The sequence below is a fragment of the Acanthochromis polyacanthus genome, chromosome 23 (genome assembly GCF_021347895.1).
Source record: "Acanthochromis polyacanthus isolate Apoly-LR-REF ecotype Palm Island chromosome 23, KAUST_Apoly_ChrSc, whole genome shotgun sequence".
In the NCBI taxonomy this organism is placed as follows: domain Eukaryota; kingdom Metazoa; phylum Chordata; class Actinopteri; family Pomacentridae; genus Acanthochromis; species Acanthochromis polyacanthus.
This window is the reverse complement of record NC_067135.1, coordinates 23,873,297-23,892,514: the sequence shown is the minus strand read 5'-3', so window position 1 is coordinate 23,892,514 and position 19,218 is coordinate 23,873,297. Positions and strand designations below refer to the sequence as shown.

Here is a 19,218-nt window from a genome sequence, read left to right as displayed (position 1 = left end):
ATTGTTCTCTAGACTCTAGTTTCAGGTTAATCTGTGGTGAACTTCTAACTTAGCCATTAGCTGTTAGTGTAGCGTTACCGTGAGAGAAGCTATTTTCCTGTTTTTTGACGAACTTCTTGTTCAGTTTTTGCTGCTTTAGAGACATTTCTGAGACCACAGAGTGAGCATGGACAGAGAAAAGAGGCTCTATCACACCTGAAGTAGAACATTTAGTTTATAAATGATCGGTCAGTGAAGATACAGATAGGACATTTCTAAGTGATCTCAAACTTTTAAATAGTGGTGTATGTGATGACATGAACTTTTCAGGAACCGTTTTCAGTCTGAACAATAGGTCAGAATGTTCTTCATAAAACCATAAAACTTTGCACACTTGGAGCTCTCATAGTGGCCATGTTGGCCAGTTTGCTTTCGACCATAACCAAATTATGTGTTTTGCATCATATCTTCAGAACCAAATGTGATAAAACAAAAAATATGTTGCCTCTGTGGCTCCATTTCTGGAACTGTTCAGTGCCCCAAATGCGGAATTCAATGCTTCTTTGAAAAAGTGGATAAATCACCCAGAATTTGGTACATGGACACTGGAATATGTTGAGTATTTTGATTAACTTAGTCCAGCCGGAAACAATGTACTCTCAAAAAATGCAGCCCATCGGACTTTTTGAAAGATTTTTATTTAATTCTCTTTACCTCATGGACCTTTTGAGAGTAGTAAAACTTGACTTGTACTTCGATCTTGTTGGCTTTCTGTGTCAGACTTTAATACTTTCTCTGAACCTTGAAAAAAACTGTCATTCCCAGTTAAATTAAAACACATTGCCACTGGTGTGCAAGCAGCAGGAATGTTGCCTCTGAAGTAGGATTTAAAAATCAGAAATACTGCGAAATGCTGATTCTACCTGGCTGTGAATGTAACAGACACTGGTTTGTATGTTAAAATCCCGCTCTCTAGTTTTTCGTCTGCATGCCAGCTAAGATTTCCTCTTACGGGAAGCTAAGGGCAGCCGACCATAAACCACTAAAAACACTCCAGACTCCATGAGTGTATCGCTGTGGATGTCAGCATACTTTTGGGCATGTGGTATGTTTGGTTGGATCTGAGCTTTTTCTTTGTGACTGAGAATGAAGAAGCGCAGAAATCATGTGCCATTTTGACATTTTTGCTGTCGAATTTCTGCAACAAACTGCAGCATCCTTTGGCTTAACGGAGTACAGAACACTTCAGGTCAGCGTTGAAGCCGCTGTGTTTCAGTTACTACGGAAACCACCAACTTTCCTGGTTAGTGACGAACATTTCTGCGAACATAGACTGACCATGGACAGAGAGAAGACGCTGCATCACACCTGAAGAAGAGCATTTAATTTAGCAATAATCTGTCAATAAAAATACAGTCACCAATAATAGTAAAAATGGCACGAGAATCGATGTTTCTCGAAGTTTCACAGTTGGACAAAAGGTGTTGTGAATGAACACAGTATAATAGAACAGCTTTACGTACAATCATGACACATATTGTTTAGTTTCGCTCTAAAACTTTGATTTTGACTAAAAATTGAATTCATCACATCTGTGAGGACCATTAATAACACCAATGTTCATCAAATAGTTGACAGTGAGGAGTGTTGTTTACACCCTCTGGTGATAAAATTTGCGTGAATCGAACCCTTATGGACCTTCATGTACTCGCAGATGCCGAAAGTCTATACAAATAGTCGACAGTTTAGAGTCTTGGCTGTGCGGTAAGTTTGGTCAGATCTGAGCTTTTCGTTTTGTGATTGAGAATGTAGAAGCGTTGAAGTCATGCGTCATATTGACATTTTGTTGTCGAACTTCTGCAACAAACTGCAGCAACCTCGGCTTTAACGGAGTCCAGAACACTTCAGGTCAGTGTTAAAGCCTCTGTGTTTCAGTTATTAGGGAAACATCCAACTTTCCTGGTTTGTGGCAAACTTCTTGTTCAACTTTTGCTGCTTGAGAGACACTTTTGAGACCACAGAGTGGAATCTATGTATCACGAAAGTTTTCATCATTGGACGAAAGGTGTGGTGGATGAACACATAACACAAACATGAAGCATATCGCTTATTTTCACTCTAAAACTTTTACTTTGGCTAAAAGTTGCATCCGTTGAAAACATCAGATCTGTGAGGACCATCAATAACACCAGTGTTCCTCAAATAGTCGATAGTTAAGAATCTTGGTATGGTATGTTTGGTCAGAGTCTTGTTTACACCCTCTGCTGATAAAATTTGCGTCAACTGAACCCTTATGGACCTTCATGTACTTGCAGATGCAGAAAGTCTATATAAATAGTCGACAGTTTGGAGTCTTGGCTGTGCGGTATGTTTGGTTAGATCTGAGTTTTTCCTGTTATGACTGAAAATGAAGAAACGTGCGTCATTTTGACATTTTGCTGTCGAATTTCTGCAACAAACTGCAGCATCCTTGGCTTTAACGGAGTCCAGAACACTTCGGGTCAACGTTGAGGCCGCTGTGTTTCGGTTGCTAGGGAAACCTGCGGTGCACTTTTGAGAGAAAAGGCAGAATGCTGGTAGCTCTATGTATAGCAATGTTTCACGGCTGAGGCGGGGAGTAGCCAAGATCTAAAGGCATCAATAATACATGAGGTTGTTCTCCGATATGCTAACATGAATTATTCGACGAGCAGAGCCGACCTGCTTCTCCATCTCTCCTCCTCCTCCTCCGATCTCTGTACATCTTTTCATTGCCTCCTCTCTATTCTTAGACCTTTTCCTCCAAATCTCCGCTCGCCAACTGCGCCGTCTTGGAAGCGTCTTTGCTGAATAATCTGGGGCTCAGTGGGTTTTCTCAGTCTTTCCTCCCTGTCTCCGCCAAGTGTTTCTGCCCCTTTATAGATTTCCTCCTTTTTAACTATATCCATGCGTTTGTGTGGGTTCTCTACGCTGCCTTTGTGTGCGAGACTGAGGGAGAAACGCTGCCTCTCGTCAAATGGACTTTTGATGCAGTCGGCGGAGAAAGAGAGCTTATGAAGTTGGTGAGCTCTTTCTCTTGCCTCCTCTTCATCTGTGAACTTAACGTTGGGTCGACACAAGCAGAATGCTAAACTCATTACACAAACACACAAATCCCAAGGCGGCGTCTTGTCCTACCTCTTGCTGTGTCGCACTTCAGCGGACACACTCCGACTCACACTCAGTTGAAAGGCATGAATCCATTCGTCGATCGCAAGAAAATAACAATTTTGCAGCAGTTTAACAAGCAGCAGAACCGAGTCTGCAGCTTCGCACGTGGCTCTTTAACACTCTTTTCAAGCTAAATGCTACCATCACCATGGAAACATGCCCATAGTGACAAGACTGAGATGCAGAGTTGTACCAAGTACCATCTTTTTAGCATTAGGGAATGCTGCATTTTATAAATTGCCATTAAATGCAAATTACAGCTAAGGCTAATGGGAAGTGAAATGTCATTTGTTTTTCAGATAATTAGTCATTAAACCAATATCAAACTGCATCACAATCCATCCAGTAGTTATCAAGACAGTTAACTATAAGATAAAAACATGCCATCCATCAAAGTTGTTGAATTATTGCTTCTATCCCCAGAGTTGCACGGCTAAAAGAGCTAATAGTCCAAATGTTTGCTGGCTCCCGCTCATTTGTAGACATGATTCCTATGTTTGAAATTTGAAATGATGCACAAAATAACAACCAAAAAAATTGAGAGTTAAGCTTGTTTCCGTCACTGATACAGAGCCAAAAAAAGTAGGTTTAATGATTTGTGACCCTTTTATTTATGCTAGGTAAAGGTGATGACAATGAATGAAGTTTGGAAAAGATCCATTGCTCATTATGTCCGTAATGTCTTTATGAAAAAGCAAAAACCTTCTGAAGCAAACATAAAAGCTTTTTTGTTTGCTTCAAGGAGTCTGACCGCTGGGCATCACCATGGCTGGGTCTCCAGCTGTGTGAGCCGTAAGTGTGGTAGTGCAGCCCTGAACCTAAGTGCATGACAAGCAGCAGGATCACGGTCAAGGAGATGGCCACCACCACAATGGGCCTCCACTTCAGGCGGAAACGAGGGTCAGTGGTGTTGGCCATGGAAGCCAACGTGGGGAGGCCTCCTACAGAGATGTGAAGTGGGCTCATAGACTCATTCTGTCCCAGTTGAGGGGAGCCTGGAGCAGCAGACATGGAGGACGGAGCAATTTAGCAATTTAGTTTTTGCTTTTACATTTTCCAATTTTAATGCAATACTTGAAAATGTGCCAAAAATATGTTTTTCTTTGTTTTATATGGTTTAATATTAAATTTAAAGGTATACACCAAATGAAACTGTCCAAAACATTAAGTAGTTAAACAATAAAATAAAATGTCATTTTTTGTACCAGTTTTTTGTTTTCTAATTATTAATAATATTAGCTTGTATAGACTAATGTAGCAGATAATGGTATGTTATTTAGGCTAAAGGAGCAGCTAACATTATATGTTGTCTAACACTGCAGGTTGTGTTATCCCGTTTAGGCTAAAGTTATCTTGTATCGGCGAATGTAGTAGATTATGATATCTTTTTTATGCTAAGGAGCTTTAGGAGCTGCTAGCATTGTCTATTGGCTATGTTGTTTTGCTCAGGCTGATGTTATTTTGTTTAGGCTAAGATTAGCTTGTATTTGCTAATGTATCACTAAATCTTATCTAGGCTAAAGGAGCAACTAACATTGTCTGTTGGCTAACATGAACTAAAATTTTTAGTTCAGGCTGATATCTTGTTTAGACTATTGCAGATTATGTTATCTTGTTTAGGCTAAGTTAGCAGATGATGTCTTATTTATGCTAAAGGAGCAGCTAACATTAGCTGTTGGCTAGCATTGCAGGTTATGTTATTTTGTTTTGGCTAATGTTATAGGGTATAAGCTAAGGTAGCACATAATATCTTATTTAGGCTAAAGGAGCAGCTAACATTATCTATTGGCTAACAAACTAAAATATTTTATTTAGGCTGGTGTTATCTTGTTTATGCTACTATTAGCTTTACAGCTTAATGTGGCATTTAATGATATATTTATGCAAAAGGAACAGCTAACATTATTTGTTAAATACATGCCAGATTTTATAGATATGAGCAACATCATGACTTATTTTTATCAAGTCTTAAACCCTGCTAACGTTAACTACCACGAGGCTTTCTTCCCGTTATGTAACCGCCACATGCTTAACCTCAACTTAACCTGATCTCTAACCATTAAAACCCCAAAGTCAACGGTTAACCGTCTGGGGACTGAGTTTCTGTCCACAGATGGAACTTGAATCCTGGTGTGTGGCGCTGCAAAGAGAGTTTTGTCTCCACAATGTGTGCATATGCACAAGAAAGGACAAGAACAAAATCGCATTCTTTATGCCTTTATAAACAGTCCCAGAGGCCTTGGAAAAGACGGTGCAGCCCAATCCAACACACATGCCCGCAAGCATATTTGTGCTGACAAACGCACACATTCTGAGATTCTCCAACCAGCCAGCGAGGCCTGGTGCGCTGCCAGATCGGGAATTGGCAAACTGGCAAATCTCAGATCATTTTAAGTCAGTTGGACAGAGACGGCCTTAACGTTAAGATGCTTTTGGGAAGCCCGAGGCCTCCAGAACTGTGGACGGTAGCCAAGACTTATTCCCCTGCACTGTGTTGTTCAGCCATGTGAGGAAGACGAGGTAGCAGAGACTCACAGGGGACGACGAGCAGCCTCATATCCCAAGTCTTTTCACTGCAAAGTTCAATGCAAATCTCCAGGTTCCTGCTGGTTTGACACGATGTTAGAGATTTTACTGCAGCTGGACTGTATAACATTCAACCGCTGTAAACTATGGCAGTCATTCTCTTTGAAAACAAACTGGATTTTCTTAGTCGTAAAATCTTTGTACATACAGATAAACACAGAAACTCCCAGGAGTACGCCTGAACTTAAAAAGTTCATGACCAACAAAATGCTTGGAGGTCAAAAACATTAGCTGCAGCCTGCATGGTGATAATTAGCAGCAGCTGGAGGATTGAACTCTTATTATCTACTTTTAGATTTATGCTACTGTTAAGCTGCTTACATGTCAGACCCAGCAATATAATGTAGTTTATGACTCAGCAATGAATGTGTGTATATACACTGCTCAAAAAAATTAAAGGAACACTTTTTAATCTAAGTATTGCATCAAGTTAGTCAAACGTGGGATACTGATCTGGTCAAGTAAGTAACAGAGGAGGTTTTTAGTCAGTTTCAGCTGCTTTGGTGTTCATGAAATTAACAACAGATGCACGAGAGGAGTAACAATGAGACAACCCCCAAAACAGGAATGAGTTTACAGGTGAAGGCCACTGACATTTTTTTCCTTCCTAATGTTTTCTGACTGTTTTTCACTAGTTTTGCATTTGGCTAGGATCAGAGTCACTTCTAGTAGCATGAGGCGATACCTGGACCCTACAGAGGTTCCACAGACAGTCCAACTCCTCCAGGATGGCACATCAATGCGTGCCATTGCCAGAAGGTTTGCTGTGTCTCCCAGCACATTCTCAAGCACATGGAGGACATTCTAGGAGACAGGCAGTTAGTCTGGGAGAGCTTGACAGGACCGTAGAAGGTCCTCAACCCATCAGTAGGACAGGTATCTGCTCCTTTGTGCAAGGAGGAACAGGATGAGCACTGCAATAACTCTACAAAATGACCTCCAGCAGATCACTGGTGTGAATGTCTCTGATCAAACAATCAGAAAGAGATTTAATGAGAGTGGTCTGAGGGCCCAGCGTCCTCTAGTGGGCCCTGTGCTCACTGACTGGCACCGTGGAGCTCGGCTGGCATTTGCCATAGAACACAGGAATTGGCAGGTCCACCACTGATGCCCTGTGCTTTTCACAGATGAGAGCAGGTTCACCCTGAGCGCATGTGACAGGCATGAAAGGGTCTGGAGAAGCCGTGGAGAGCGTTATGCTGCCTGTAACATTGTTCAGCATGACTGGTTTGGTGGTCAGTCAATGATGGTCTGAGGAGGCATATCTATGGAGGGACACACAGACCTCTACAGGCTGGACAATGACATTCTGACTGCCTTTAGGTATCAGGATGAAATCCTTTGACCCACTGTCAGACCCTACATTGGTGCAGTGGTCCTGGATTCCTTCTGGTGCATGACAATGCCCAGTCTTATGTGGTAAGAGAACTCATGCAGTTTCTGGAGGATGAAGGAATTGATACCATTAGCTGGCCCCCATGCTCACCTGATCTAAATCCAATAGAACACCTTTGGAACATTATGTTTTGTTCCATCCGACACCATCAGGTTGCTCCTCAGACTGTCCAGGAGCTCAGTGATGCCCTGGTCCAGCTCTGGCAGGAGATACCCCAGGACACCATCCGTCGTCTCATTCAGAGCTTGTTCCGACATCGTCAGTCATGCATACAAGCACATGGAGGCCATACAAACTACTGAATACCATTTTGAGCTGCTGCCAAGGAATTTCAGCAAGATGGACCAGCCTGCCACATCAGTTTTTCACTTTGATTTTGGGGTGTCTTGAATTTAGCCCTCCTGGGCGTTGATAATTTTCATTTCCATCAAACAATGTGGCATCTTTTCATTCCTAACACATTATCCAGTCCATATCAATGAAAATATCCAGTTTGTTTTTCCCCACATTGAAATATGATGTGTTTCCAAAGTGTTCCTTTAATTTTTTTGAGCAGTGTATATTTGCTGACACAAAAAAACGGGAACTTTTTAAGAATCCAAAAAAAAACAAGAGTGATGGAAGAAAAATATTTTATTCACAGTAATTGAAACCTTAAAACATGCAATTTAAGAAACAATGATGGAATATTCATTTTTAAAAATTACTTCCTGTAGATGGCGTCCTCCTGTACGAATGCATCTGCTGTTGAGATTCCTCATTGACCGCTGCAACATCTCAGCTGAGATACTGTCAATTTCATCCTGAATTCTCTGTTTTAACTCATCCAGAGTTCTTGGTCGAGTCGTGTACACTTTACTCTTGAGATAGCCCCAGGTAGATTTCAAGAATGCATTCGTACAGGACGCCGCCATCTACAGGAAGTAATTTAAAAAAAAATGAAAATTCCATCATTGTTTCTTAAATGGCATGTTTTAAGGTTTCAATTACTATTAAGAAAATATTTTTTCTTCCGTCACTCTTGGTTTTATTGGATTGTTAAAAAGTTCCCGTTTTTTTGTGTCACCCTGTATATACAGTCAAATCTATATGTCTGTATCTTTATTTATATAATGCATGTATCTACCATGCATCTATCCATATATGTCCTTTACTATGTGCTTATATTTATGTGTGTGTGTGTGTGTGTATATATATATATATATATATATATATATGGGACTGTTTTCAGTGAACATACATTTGCATTCTTATCATGCATACAACATACATTACATACATAGCATTTGACTTTTACATTTTTTTTATACATATATTTTAGATTTTAAAAAAATAAATTTTGACCGAAATTTCGTTCAAATAGGCACCAACTAGTGTTACGTTATGAATGACAAAGGGGCTATTCTATTCTATTTTATTCTATTCTATTCTGTTCTATCACAACTCTAAAAGACACAGCTTTAATCCAACACACAGAGCAAATAGCGGCATAATGCAGGACTAATCATGGAAGTCGGTCTGTTTCATAAGTTAACTTCACACATCACTCCATAAAGACGGCTGAATAATATGCCAGCACTCTCCTTATGTAAGGCTATCAAACAAACTGGCGGTAAAGAATGAACCCTTTTACTTTTCAGCTCTGCAGCAGAGGTAGCTCAAGGTTGAGTCAGTACGGCAACACCTGGGCCGATGTGTTCAGATTCAGAGTGGTTTTTCACATTTTGCAGGCTCCTCCACTTAGCTCAAGGTCTTTAAAGTCCTTTAATTAAAAGACTTACACTGCAGAGACTCCTTGTTTTGACTCCACGTACCTGTGGGTGATGGCTGCACACAGCTTAGCTCCATATTACCTTACTAATCTGTTTTTAAGTCGAGTGCTGACTCAAACGTGGGTGCTCATCTCTGCCAGACAAACCAAGACAGGCTGTTTTTTTCGTAAATATGGACGAGATACCAGCACCTGTCACAGAGGTCTGAATAATATCTAAATTTCCAGCCAGAAAATCCAGAGTTTGAGAATTAGTAAAGCTAAAAGTGTTGGGATATAAACAAGGATGTCAAAAAGTCATAGCGGCGATGTGCTTTTTCACATTCTGAACCGAAGCTTCAGATTTGATCTCATTAACATTTTGTGAGAGGCTATTACATAATACTTTATTATATTTTGCTGCCAATCGTCTCCCACTTCCCAAAGGTTAATTAATTTTTATTTCCTGCTTCCTCACCACTTCTGTGTGAGTCCGAGTAGATGACTGGAGCAGGAGGAAAGTACATTTTTAAACATAGACTGCACAGCTGGAGTTAAAGCAAGCAGTGGAGGTTAAACCAGCAGGAGACATTGGTTAAACTGTGACCTTTGACCTCTGCAAGAAAACAAAGCCAGTGACAGGAAGTGGTGGTTTTTAAGAACATGAAACGATTTAGTCATCAGCGGCGTTTAAACATCTTGACAGATGAAGTGTTTGAGTCAGAGCGGAGATGCTGCCTTTAGATAGAGACGTCATGTCAGCGATGATTCATGTCGTTCTTCTTTTTTAGCTGCTGACTAATGAGCATCGACTGTCACCATCTGTAGGCAGTGTGCGTTTTAGACCAGTTTTCTTTTGTAATAATAAAAGTTTTCTTTTCCTGCCAGCTGCTGATAGCTTCCACTTGAGACATTTATTAGCACCCAACTTTTCCAGCCATCCAGTATCTTTGGCAGCCCAACAATTAACTGCAACTAAAAGAATTTACAAAGAAAAGCCTTTTTATTCATGAAATTACTGTCTTATTGTTGCGTTCTTTTGTTTTGTGTTTGTACAGCTGCTTTATATTTTGGATCAACACTGTGCAAGCCTTTGTTTGATCAAAGATTAACTTTTTGACGTTTTTTTTCTTGTCACAGCGTTTCATCCAGTACCTGGCCTCCAGAAACACTCTGTTCAACCTGAACAACTTCCTGGATAAAGGAGCCCTGCAAGGTACAACGCTCATTCACATCTCACTCTGTGGAAGTCCCGTGAAGATAATTCACGGCGTAATTTGTTTTTACAGAGAACCAGATGGGACAGATTTGCCTCAAAGGACATTACACGGAGTACCAGAATGTGTTAGGCAATCAAGCTGGAGTATTTAAAAGTCTAAATAAATGCCTGCAGCCGTTTGTAGCTTTCTCACTGTTTTATTTCCTTCCTCTCTTTTTCCTCTCCCAGGTTACGACATGTCAACCTTCATCAGACGATACAGTCGCTACCTGAACGAGAAGGCCATGTCCTACCGACTGGTGGCTGTGGATTTCACCAAGATGAAGAGGGGGTAGGGGCGCAAAACGTCAACTTTACTCACCGTCTCACACTTTTCCTGTCGCACATCAGCACATGGTGTTTATCTTTAGACAGAACTGTTTGTCGTCCACTCAGCAAAATATCTGCAGAAAGTTTCCCAGTGCAACTTAAAGCTTGGTGAACTAAGAACTAAGCCTCCACAGTGTGAAAATATCAGTGTGTTAAAAGTCTTAAATACTAGCTGTAGCCTTTTTAATAGGACTTGGCGACCATTAGCTTAGCGATGGCTGCTGACTTTTTAGTTCGCATTAAACAAACAACATGTAATATATAAATTATTGAGGTTTTGAGGTGGTAATAGGATGATTTTAAACAAAGCCAGGTGATGTTTTTGAACCTCTTTCCAGTCTTTAAGCTAAGCTAAGCTAACAGTGCAGCTGTAAGATGGAACATTGTGTTAGCTAATGGTGTTGAAAGGCTCATTGCACATGAATAAAAGTGTGACTTTTCATGGAAAACATGAAATTGTCTGGGTGACTCCGAACTTTTAAACGGTAGCATAGAGCTTGGCGAACTAAGACCTAAGCCACCACAGTGAGATTTAAAAATCTTAAATACTAGCCGTAGTTTAGTTATTAGAACATGGCGACCATTAACGTAGCGATGGCTAGTGACTTTTTAGTTCACGTTAAACAAACAGCGTGTAATACTCAAATTAGTGAGATTTTGACATGCTGATAAGCTGATTTTAAACAAAGCCAGGTGACGTTTTTGCAAATCTTTCCAATCTTTATGCTAAGCTAAGCTAACGGGGAGCAACCTGTCATTTCATACTTAGCGCACAGAGATGACTGGTTTCCATCTTCTGATCTGTCTATACATATAAAACTAGTCTTTTAATAGCAGAAAAGCAAAATCCTGATATATTAATGTGTCCACTAACGACCACACAGTCTCACCAGAAGCCTTCGTTTGAAAGTGAAAGTGGATGCATGCTTTCAGGAGCTTGTGTTTGGAGGATCATTTAAATTTCAGAAAGTCCAACTGTTGTGGAGCTAGGCTGGATTTGTGCCGTGCTGATCCTACCGCCTCATTACTCATCAGAAGAATGTGTTTTCAGTCTCCATTAGTTGCAAGCTCTTCACCTCGAGAAGCTGGAGAGATTTTGCATTACTGAGGGAGCTTTAGTGTGCAAATATCGGTTTACTTTTGGTTTTGCATCATCTCGTCATTTGTTTTGTTTTTTTGATTCTTTCTAATTTGCATTCAAATTTGCATGTGGATTTTCCTCAGCGAGGTAATTGTGTGTGTTTGTTTCCTGCTTCGTCAGTATCGACGGCGTGATGCGCACCATGAACACAGAGAAGCTGATCAAGACGCTGCCCATCATCCAGAACCAGCTGGACGCTCTGCTGGACTTCCAGGTACGAAGCGTGGCGAATATATGTGCGCTTTTTACGTGCGCTTGTCGACGTTGTGGTTGATTCGCTTTCCAATCAAAATGTAAATTGCAAGAACAGTCTGCAAAGTTAGAACTTTTTCTGGTGACAGATTTCAGTTTAATTGTAATTTGTGGTTTGTGCCAGCGAGATTCAAACTACGATAAAAACGGACGGCGATGGAAGGTTCTCATTGGAAGCAATCGGTGTGTGTTTGTGTTAGACTAGCTAGATGTTTGTGTGACGGTGAGTTCATGGTAAGGCACAAAATTGTGTCTAACCAGTCAGTCGATTGTGATCCATCGAAAAATGGGTTCAAATATTGTGTTTTCAAGAATGGAGTAACATTCCAATGTAATGTTATATTTGGATTGTGGGTTAGACCGCATTGCCACTAAAACCTAGACTATAAAATGTTACAGAAATGAATTAAAACTCAGTTTGGATGTTTTGTGGGTTAGACCACTCTCCATTCTAACCCCCTCATGTCAATTTTTGAATCATTTTGGAAAGATTTTTGTCATTTTTGACAATTTTTGTGTAATTCTAGAAAACTTTTCTGCAATTTTGGATAATTTTTAAGTCATTTTAGACCATTTTTGAGTCATTCTGTATCATTTTTAATTATTTGAGAGAAATTCTGACTGTTTTTGGACAATTTTCCAGTCATTTAGACTATTTTCATGTCATTCTGAACAATTTTTCATTGTTTTAGATTATTTATGGACGTTTTTCTGTAATTCTGGCTCATTTTCAAGTCATTTTGGATAACTTTTGAAATAGGTAGTGTCCTACGGATACGGCACTTTCCCTTAACATAAATATTAATGAACCGGACATAAATATTAATGAGCCGGCTGATGAACGCGCTTCGTGATTGGCTGGTAATCCGATGGATATAAATATTAATGAGCCGGCGACGCTGATGAAGGCGCTTCCGTGATTCGAGGTGAATCTGCGGAATGCCAGCAAACTATAAGTATTTTTTTAACCTTCAAAAATAGCGACAGACTATTACATATTAACAACCTAAACAAAACCCTGACATATTTTCTGCGTCTGTCAACACAGACCCTGTCACAGTCACTTTAATGTTAGCGGACTCTGTTGAATGGCTAAGTTACATAACCACAAACAAATCTCACAATATCACAGTAAATCGAGTTTGTGGTTTTTTTTAATTCATGCCGAATTAAAGAGCTGCTCCTCACCATTCACGAGTGTTTGTTTCATATTCGACATCCTTAATTTTATCTTGTAAATTAGCGTCCGAAATTAAATGGGAACATTTGCAATGGAGTTCGTCAGCCGCTTCCACCACTGAACGCAGTAAACTAATTAATAGGAACTGGACTTCAAACAATTTAGACACGGCGTCTAAAAGAGTAAAAACTACATTGTCTACGTAAAGTGTGAGAGGAGACGGTGTATTTTTAGTTAAATTATACAATGTTCGCCATCAAAGTCATTCATATAAACTGCCTGTAATGTGCAGCAAATAGTAGTTAACCATCGCCAGCTCTTCAGTGACCTTAACGGGTCCGTACATCTAGTACAGATGCTACGGGTACGGGTCCGTACCTCTAGCATCAACCTTTGAAATATCTTGGACAATAAGAGTCTGGAAGCAGAGTGGTCTGACCCACTTTCTGTAGTTTTGGAGAAAAATGGCTTCAGAGTTTTGTGTTTTCTAGAATGGTCCATCATTCCACTGTAACACTGTATTTGGGTTGTAAGTTAGACCACTCTGACACTAAAATCTAGACCATAAAATATTACAGAAGTTACATAAAACTCAGTTTGGACGTTTTTTTGAGTTAGACCACTCTGCTTCTAACCCCCTCATGACATTATGTGAGTTTTCGGTCATTCATAATAATTTTCACTTTATTATGAACAGATTTAGATAGTTTTAGACATTTTTTGAGTCCTTATGGGAAGATTTTTGTCATTTCTGACAACTTTTGTGTAATTCTGGACAAATTTTATGCAATTTGGGATAATTGTCAAGTGAATTTCAACTAATCTTGAATCATTTTGGATGACTTTTAAAGCAACCTGGACAAAATTAGTGTCATTCTGCACATTATAGACATTTTAGACTATTTTCATGTAATTCTGAACAAATTTTCATCGTTTTGGATCTTTTCTGAAAATGTTTCTGGAATTCTGGATCATTTTCAGGTCAATTTGGACACATTTTGAACAATTTTGCATAAATTTTGAAGCATCTTGGAAAAGCAGAGTGGTCTGACCCACTTTCTGTAATTTTTGAGAAAAATGGGTTCAAAGTTTAGTGTTTCCCAGAATGGTCTGACATTCCACTGTAACGCTGTGTCTGGATCGTGGGTTAGACCACTCTGAAACTAAAATCTAGAATATTACGGGAACTATATACAACTCAGTTTGGACTTTTTGTTGTGTTAGACCATTTTGCTTCTAACCCCTCATGTCAGATTTAGGTAATTTTTGACAATTTTTGACTGATTCTGGATGATTTTTAATCATTTGAGAGAAATTTTGACTGATTTTGTTTAATTTTATAGCCATTTTAGGCTACTTTTCAAGTCATTCTGAACACATTTTTGACATTTTGGATCATTTCTGGAAAATTTTCAGCACTTCTGGATCATTTTTAAGTCATTTTGAACACATTTTGAAAAAAATTGCATCATTTTTGAAGCATCTTGGACAATAAGGGTTTGGAAGCAGAGTGGTCTAAACCACTTTCTGTAGTTTTTGAGACGAATGGGTTCAATTAATACGTTAACACGATAATAATGTGTGAACTTACCCAGCCCCACATGGATGTTTGTGTGGTGGTGAGAGGTGTCTCTGTCTGGAAAAAGATGGTTTGTTTTCCTCATTCCCCTTCTGCTCTCGTCTCTGCAGGCCAACCCTAACGAGCTGACCAACGGTGTGATCAACTCGGCCTTCATGCTGCTCTTCAAAGACTCCATCAGGCTGTTTGCGGCATACAACGAAGGGGTCATCAACCTGCTGGGTAACACACATGTGAACACGCATGAATAAACACAGCCTGCCCACTAACGCGCTCTCTCACAAACGATCAGGTATAAGTGCGGCTAGTTTGCTGCTGCGTGACCGAACACGTGCACACGCTCATGTCTGCTAGATATAGAAACGCCACAGCAAAACTCACACGTATGTGCACAGTGTGGTTGTCACGGCAGCAGAGCAGGTTTCTGACAAGCTGTCATGTAGCTGCCGAATGTTTGTGTTTGTCTCCACCCGATCGTGTTCTGATTTCTTATTTTTCCTTCCCTCCTTCGTTTACCTCTTAAATGTCTGTTTCACCCCTCCTCCTTCTACCCTCTCCTCTGTCTCCGTAGAGAAATACTTCGACATGAAGAAGAACCAGTGTAAAGACGCTCTGGACATCTACAAGAAATTTCTTTACAGGATGACCAAGCTGTCAGAGTTCCTCAAAGTGGCAGAGGTATTTTCACACCCAGTAGAGCACAAATAAACGCACACATCAGGGATACTCATTTTCTTGGGTGTGTTTTGTCAACTTTTACAGAGCAACCCCTGTTTAAATTGAACCTTCTCTTCATGATTTCTTGTCCTTGTCCATGAACCCGTAAACCGATCAGACCTAACATTATGACCACCTGCCTAATATTGTGTTGGTTCCTGACCTGTCGAGGTCTGGACTCCACTATCTGACACCAAGATATTAGCAGCAGATCCTTTGCGTCCTGGAAGTTGTGAGGGTGCATTATCCTGCTGGAAGAGGCCACAGCCATCAGGGAATACCGTTTCCATGAAAGGCAGTCCATGATCAACAATGCTTAGCTAGGTAGTACGTGTCAGAGTAACGTCCACATGGATGAGAGGACCCAATGTTTCCCAGAAGAACATTGCCCAAAGCATCACACTGCTTCTGCCGGCTTGCCTTCTTCCTGTGGTAGTTGGATTATGTTTATTTTGTCCTTACTTACTATAAATTTGCATTAGACCAACACCTCAATCGGGAACAGCCATACTTTCCCTAATGAGTTGTTGGTTTAAAAGTAAGGCTATTTTATTGTTTCCATAGTGCATCCTGGTGCCATGTGTTCCCCAGGTAAGCAGTGGAGCCGGACACCCCACGTACAGCCATGGCCATAAGTTTGGACACAGCATGACTTCCTATGTCTGTTTTGATGTCTATTACAGAACATAACTAATATTTTTTGACAGCACCAGTTTAATTAGTCAACAAATCAACAAGGGATATAATATTATCAATAAATTCCAACAATTGGAACAACTTTGTTCCCAAAACATAATATTAGAAGAAAATAACAAAAAAATGCAGTACTTTCACAACCGAATTTGGTAAGAATAACAAAATGACACCAAACTCTTTTGATGTTTTTTTTAAATATTAAACTTAATATAGTTCTCAGGAGTTGTGTACTGTATTGTAAGTGACAATTTTGTGGTATTTTCTAAGATTCACAAGCGTCATGGTACTTGTGTCCAAACTTATGGCCATGGCTGTAAATTTTGAGTCATTTTGGACTAATTTTGGATAAACTTGGATCATTTTGGGCAAATTTCGCCAAACTTTTGACACCTTGTCGGAATTTTGGACAAAGTTTCAGTCATTTGGGGCATTTCGAATTGTTTTTTGGCAAGATTTGTGTCATTTTAGACTAATTTTGAGTCCTTTCGAGTCCTTTCGAGAACATTGTAGTCATTAAAGGGGAACTTCGTTTTTTTTCAACCTGGGTCTGTTTTCATGTCTTTTCATACATGTGAGTGATGGAGAAATGAATTTTCGACATAGCTCCAGTATTTAGCCAGGCAGGCAGCTCAGCTAGCGAAAAGTATGGGGCAACTTGCCCCCCCCGCGTCAAAGTCCGCCCTAACGTGCTTTTTTTCCCACACTGACCGGCTCAGATAGTCTCAACGAGTGTCCCACAACATACTAGAGATGAGAAGTGAACGAAAACCTCCACATTACTTGGCGATCACTATTTGTTGTGGTCTGTATCCAAATCTCAGGACGCTAGAAAGCAAATCTCGTTCCGAAATTACTTTTCGCTAGCTGAGCTGCGAGCTGAGCTGCTAAGCTGACTGCCTGGCTAAATACTGGAGCTATGTCGAAAATTCATTTCTCCATCACTCACACATATGAAATGACATATGAAAACAGACCTCAGGTTGAAAAAAAACGAAGTTCCCCTTTAAGGACACAGTTTGACTTGATGTTGGGTCGGACCTCACGGCCAGCCTTCCTCCCCACATGCATCACTGAGCCTTGGCTGCCCATGACCCTGTTGCTGGTTCACCACTGTTCATTCCCTGGACCACTTTTGATAGATCCTGACCACTGCAGACCAGGACCACCCCACAGGAGCTACAGGTCTGGAGATGCTCTGACCCAGTCGTCTTATCAAACTGGCTCAAATTCTTACACTTGCCCATTTTTCCTGCTTCTAACATAAACTTGAGGACAAAATGTTCGCTTGCTGCCTGATATATTCATCCCATTAACATTGGCCATGAAGAAGAGATAATCAGTGGTCTTCACTTCACCTGCCAGTGGTCATGATGTTATGTCTGATCGGTGTATATTTATGGATAAATAACCCATAAAAAAGCCCAAACTGTACTTTAAAAAGTGTATTTTTTCCCCATAGCCATTTTTGCTCACGCAGCTACTGTACTCTGTTCAAACCCTCACTGCCCCACATTTGCTGTACACACACACACACACACACACACACACACACACACACACACACACACACACACACACACACACACACACACACATATATATATATATATATACACCCAAAATAACTGTAAGATGGAGGATGTGGTTAGGCGCTCCGTTAGCTCCGCGCCCCGCACTCCTCCATCTAATCCTTTCTTCCCCCTCTCCCCTTGACAAAGATGGATACTCATGTGGCTCTCCTTCGCCCAGTGCCCACAGATCATCCCTCTTTCTTTCTTTATTTCGCTTGTGCCCTCTTCCTCCCCTCCCTCCATTGTTTCAGCAGACCTGAAACACTGAGAATCGGCTGCTCTAACTTCAGGAAGCTGCGCTGCCGGTTTCACTTTCCCCCCCGCAGCCATGTACATAGAAATAAGGGGTTCCCATCAAGCTCCTTTGTCTTTTCTAATTAGGTTCCCCGGACAATTAGGTGCTTTTTGTGTGTGTTTGTTTTACAGAAAAGGGGTGCTTAATTAAAAACACGGCGAATAAATAACAAGCTGTTCTGTTTTTAGATTTCACAACATGTCAAGGATTCTTTATGCTTTTAACTTTTAGCTGGTTTTCTCAGTTATTCCGTCAATCTCAAACTCCAGGGAGAGGCTGTGTGATGAGGCACCGAGTACATGAAAACTTCGAAAATCAACCTAAAAAACAGTCAGAGTGTGACATTTAATAGGTGATATGTGCATAAATTAACAGTAGCTTCTTCCACAGGCTGCTGTAGCTATGAAATGTTCAGTTTAACACCAGTACAGGTTATTCTAAGTAGTTTAACCCTCTGAACCCCGAGGAGTTCCTAGCTCTAGGGTTTTTTTTGTTGTTGTTGTTGCATTTTTCTTCGCTGTAGGTTCATTTTTCTCTTCAATCTTTAGTCCTTCACCTCTGTAGCAACAGACCAGCCATGACTGGACGTAGAGAAAACCCAAGAATGTCTTTCCGTGACCCAGTTAAAGGGCCGTATGCCGAGAAAGTTGAATGTCTTGGATTATTTTTTTTAACAAAATTGCAAAAGACTGCAGTAAACACGACAACACACGTTTCCAAGTGTCTGCAATTAATTAATGATATTTTTTTAGTTTTTTTAATAGAATCTGGTCAGAGCAAATGTTTTATTATTATTATTAATAATTTATTAAATTAATATTTTTTACATGTTTTGCAGAATCTAAGCTTATTATTTATTTATTTATATAATTAATAAGAATATTTTTTAACAGAATCTGGTCAAACTACTAATTGGTAGTAGTAGTATTAATAATGAATTAAGTAACTAATGAAATTATTATTTATAAAGGAGCTTGCAGAATAAAATGATTACAATGAGCTATGCAAAATTAAGCTCAAATCTAGTAAATTATTTCCATTTTTACGGTTTCTTGCTCTCTAAAATGATATAATTTTGTAGATTTGTTTAATTTATTTTTATTTTTTTGGGAAACTTGTAAACCTGTAATTAAGTCTTGGAGTTCTGAGAGTTAAACAAAATGTTTTTAAATAGTTTGAAATTATTCTAATAAAAAAAGAATAAAAAATAAAAAATTCAAAATTACATTAAAATAATTAAAAAATGATTATATCATTAATCGCTGCAATAATCAAATAATAAAATAAATTGAACAAATG

General features: G+C 39.8%; 1 protein-coding gene across 7 annotated transcripts in view; it reads left to right on the top strand.

The window, feature by feature from the left end:
• Positions 1 to 19,218, top strand: part of si:ch211-200p22.4 (phosphatidylinositol-binding clathrin assembly protein) — a 119,210-nt gene that overhangs the window by 55,824 nt on the left and 44,168 nt on the right. For all 7 annotated transcript variants that reach the window (XM_051944151.1, XM_051944149.1, XM_051944153.1 and 4 more), the window contains exons 3-7: positions 10,041 to 10,116; positions 10,348 to 10,450; positions 11,750 to 11,843; positions 14,751 to 14,862; positions 15,212 to 15,318. In XM_051944151.1, the coding sequence (XP_051800111.1) occupies positions 10,041 to 10,116; positions 10,348 to 10,450; positions 11,750 to 11,843; positions 14,751 to 14,862; positions 15,212 to 15,318 (492 nt within the window). The remainder of the gene's footprint in view (positions 1 to 10,040; positions 10,117 to 10,347; positions 10,451 to 11,749; positions 11,844 to 14,750; positions 14,863 to 15,211; positions 15,319 to 19,218) is intronic.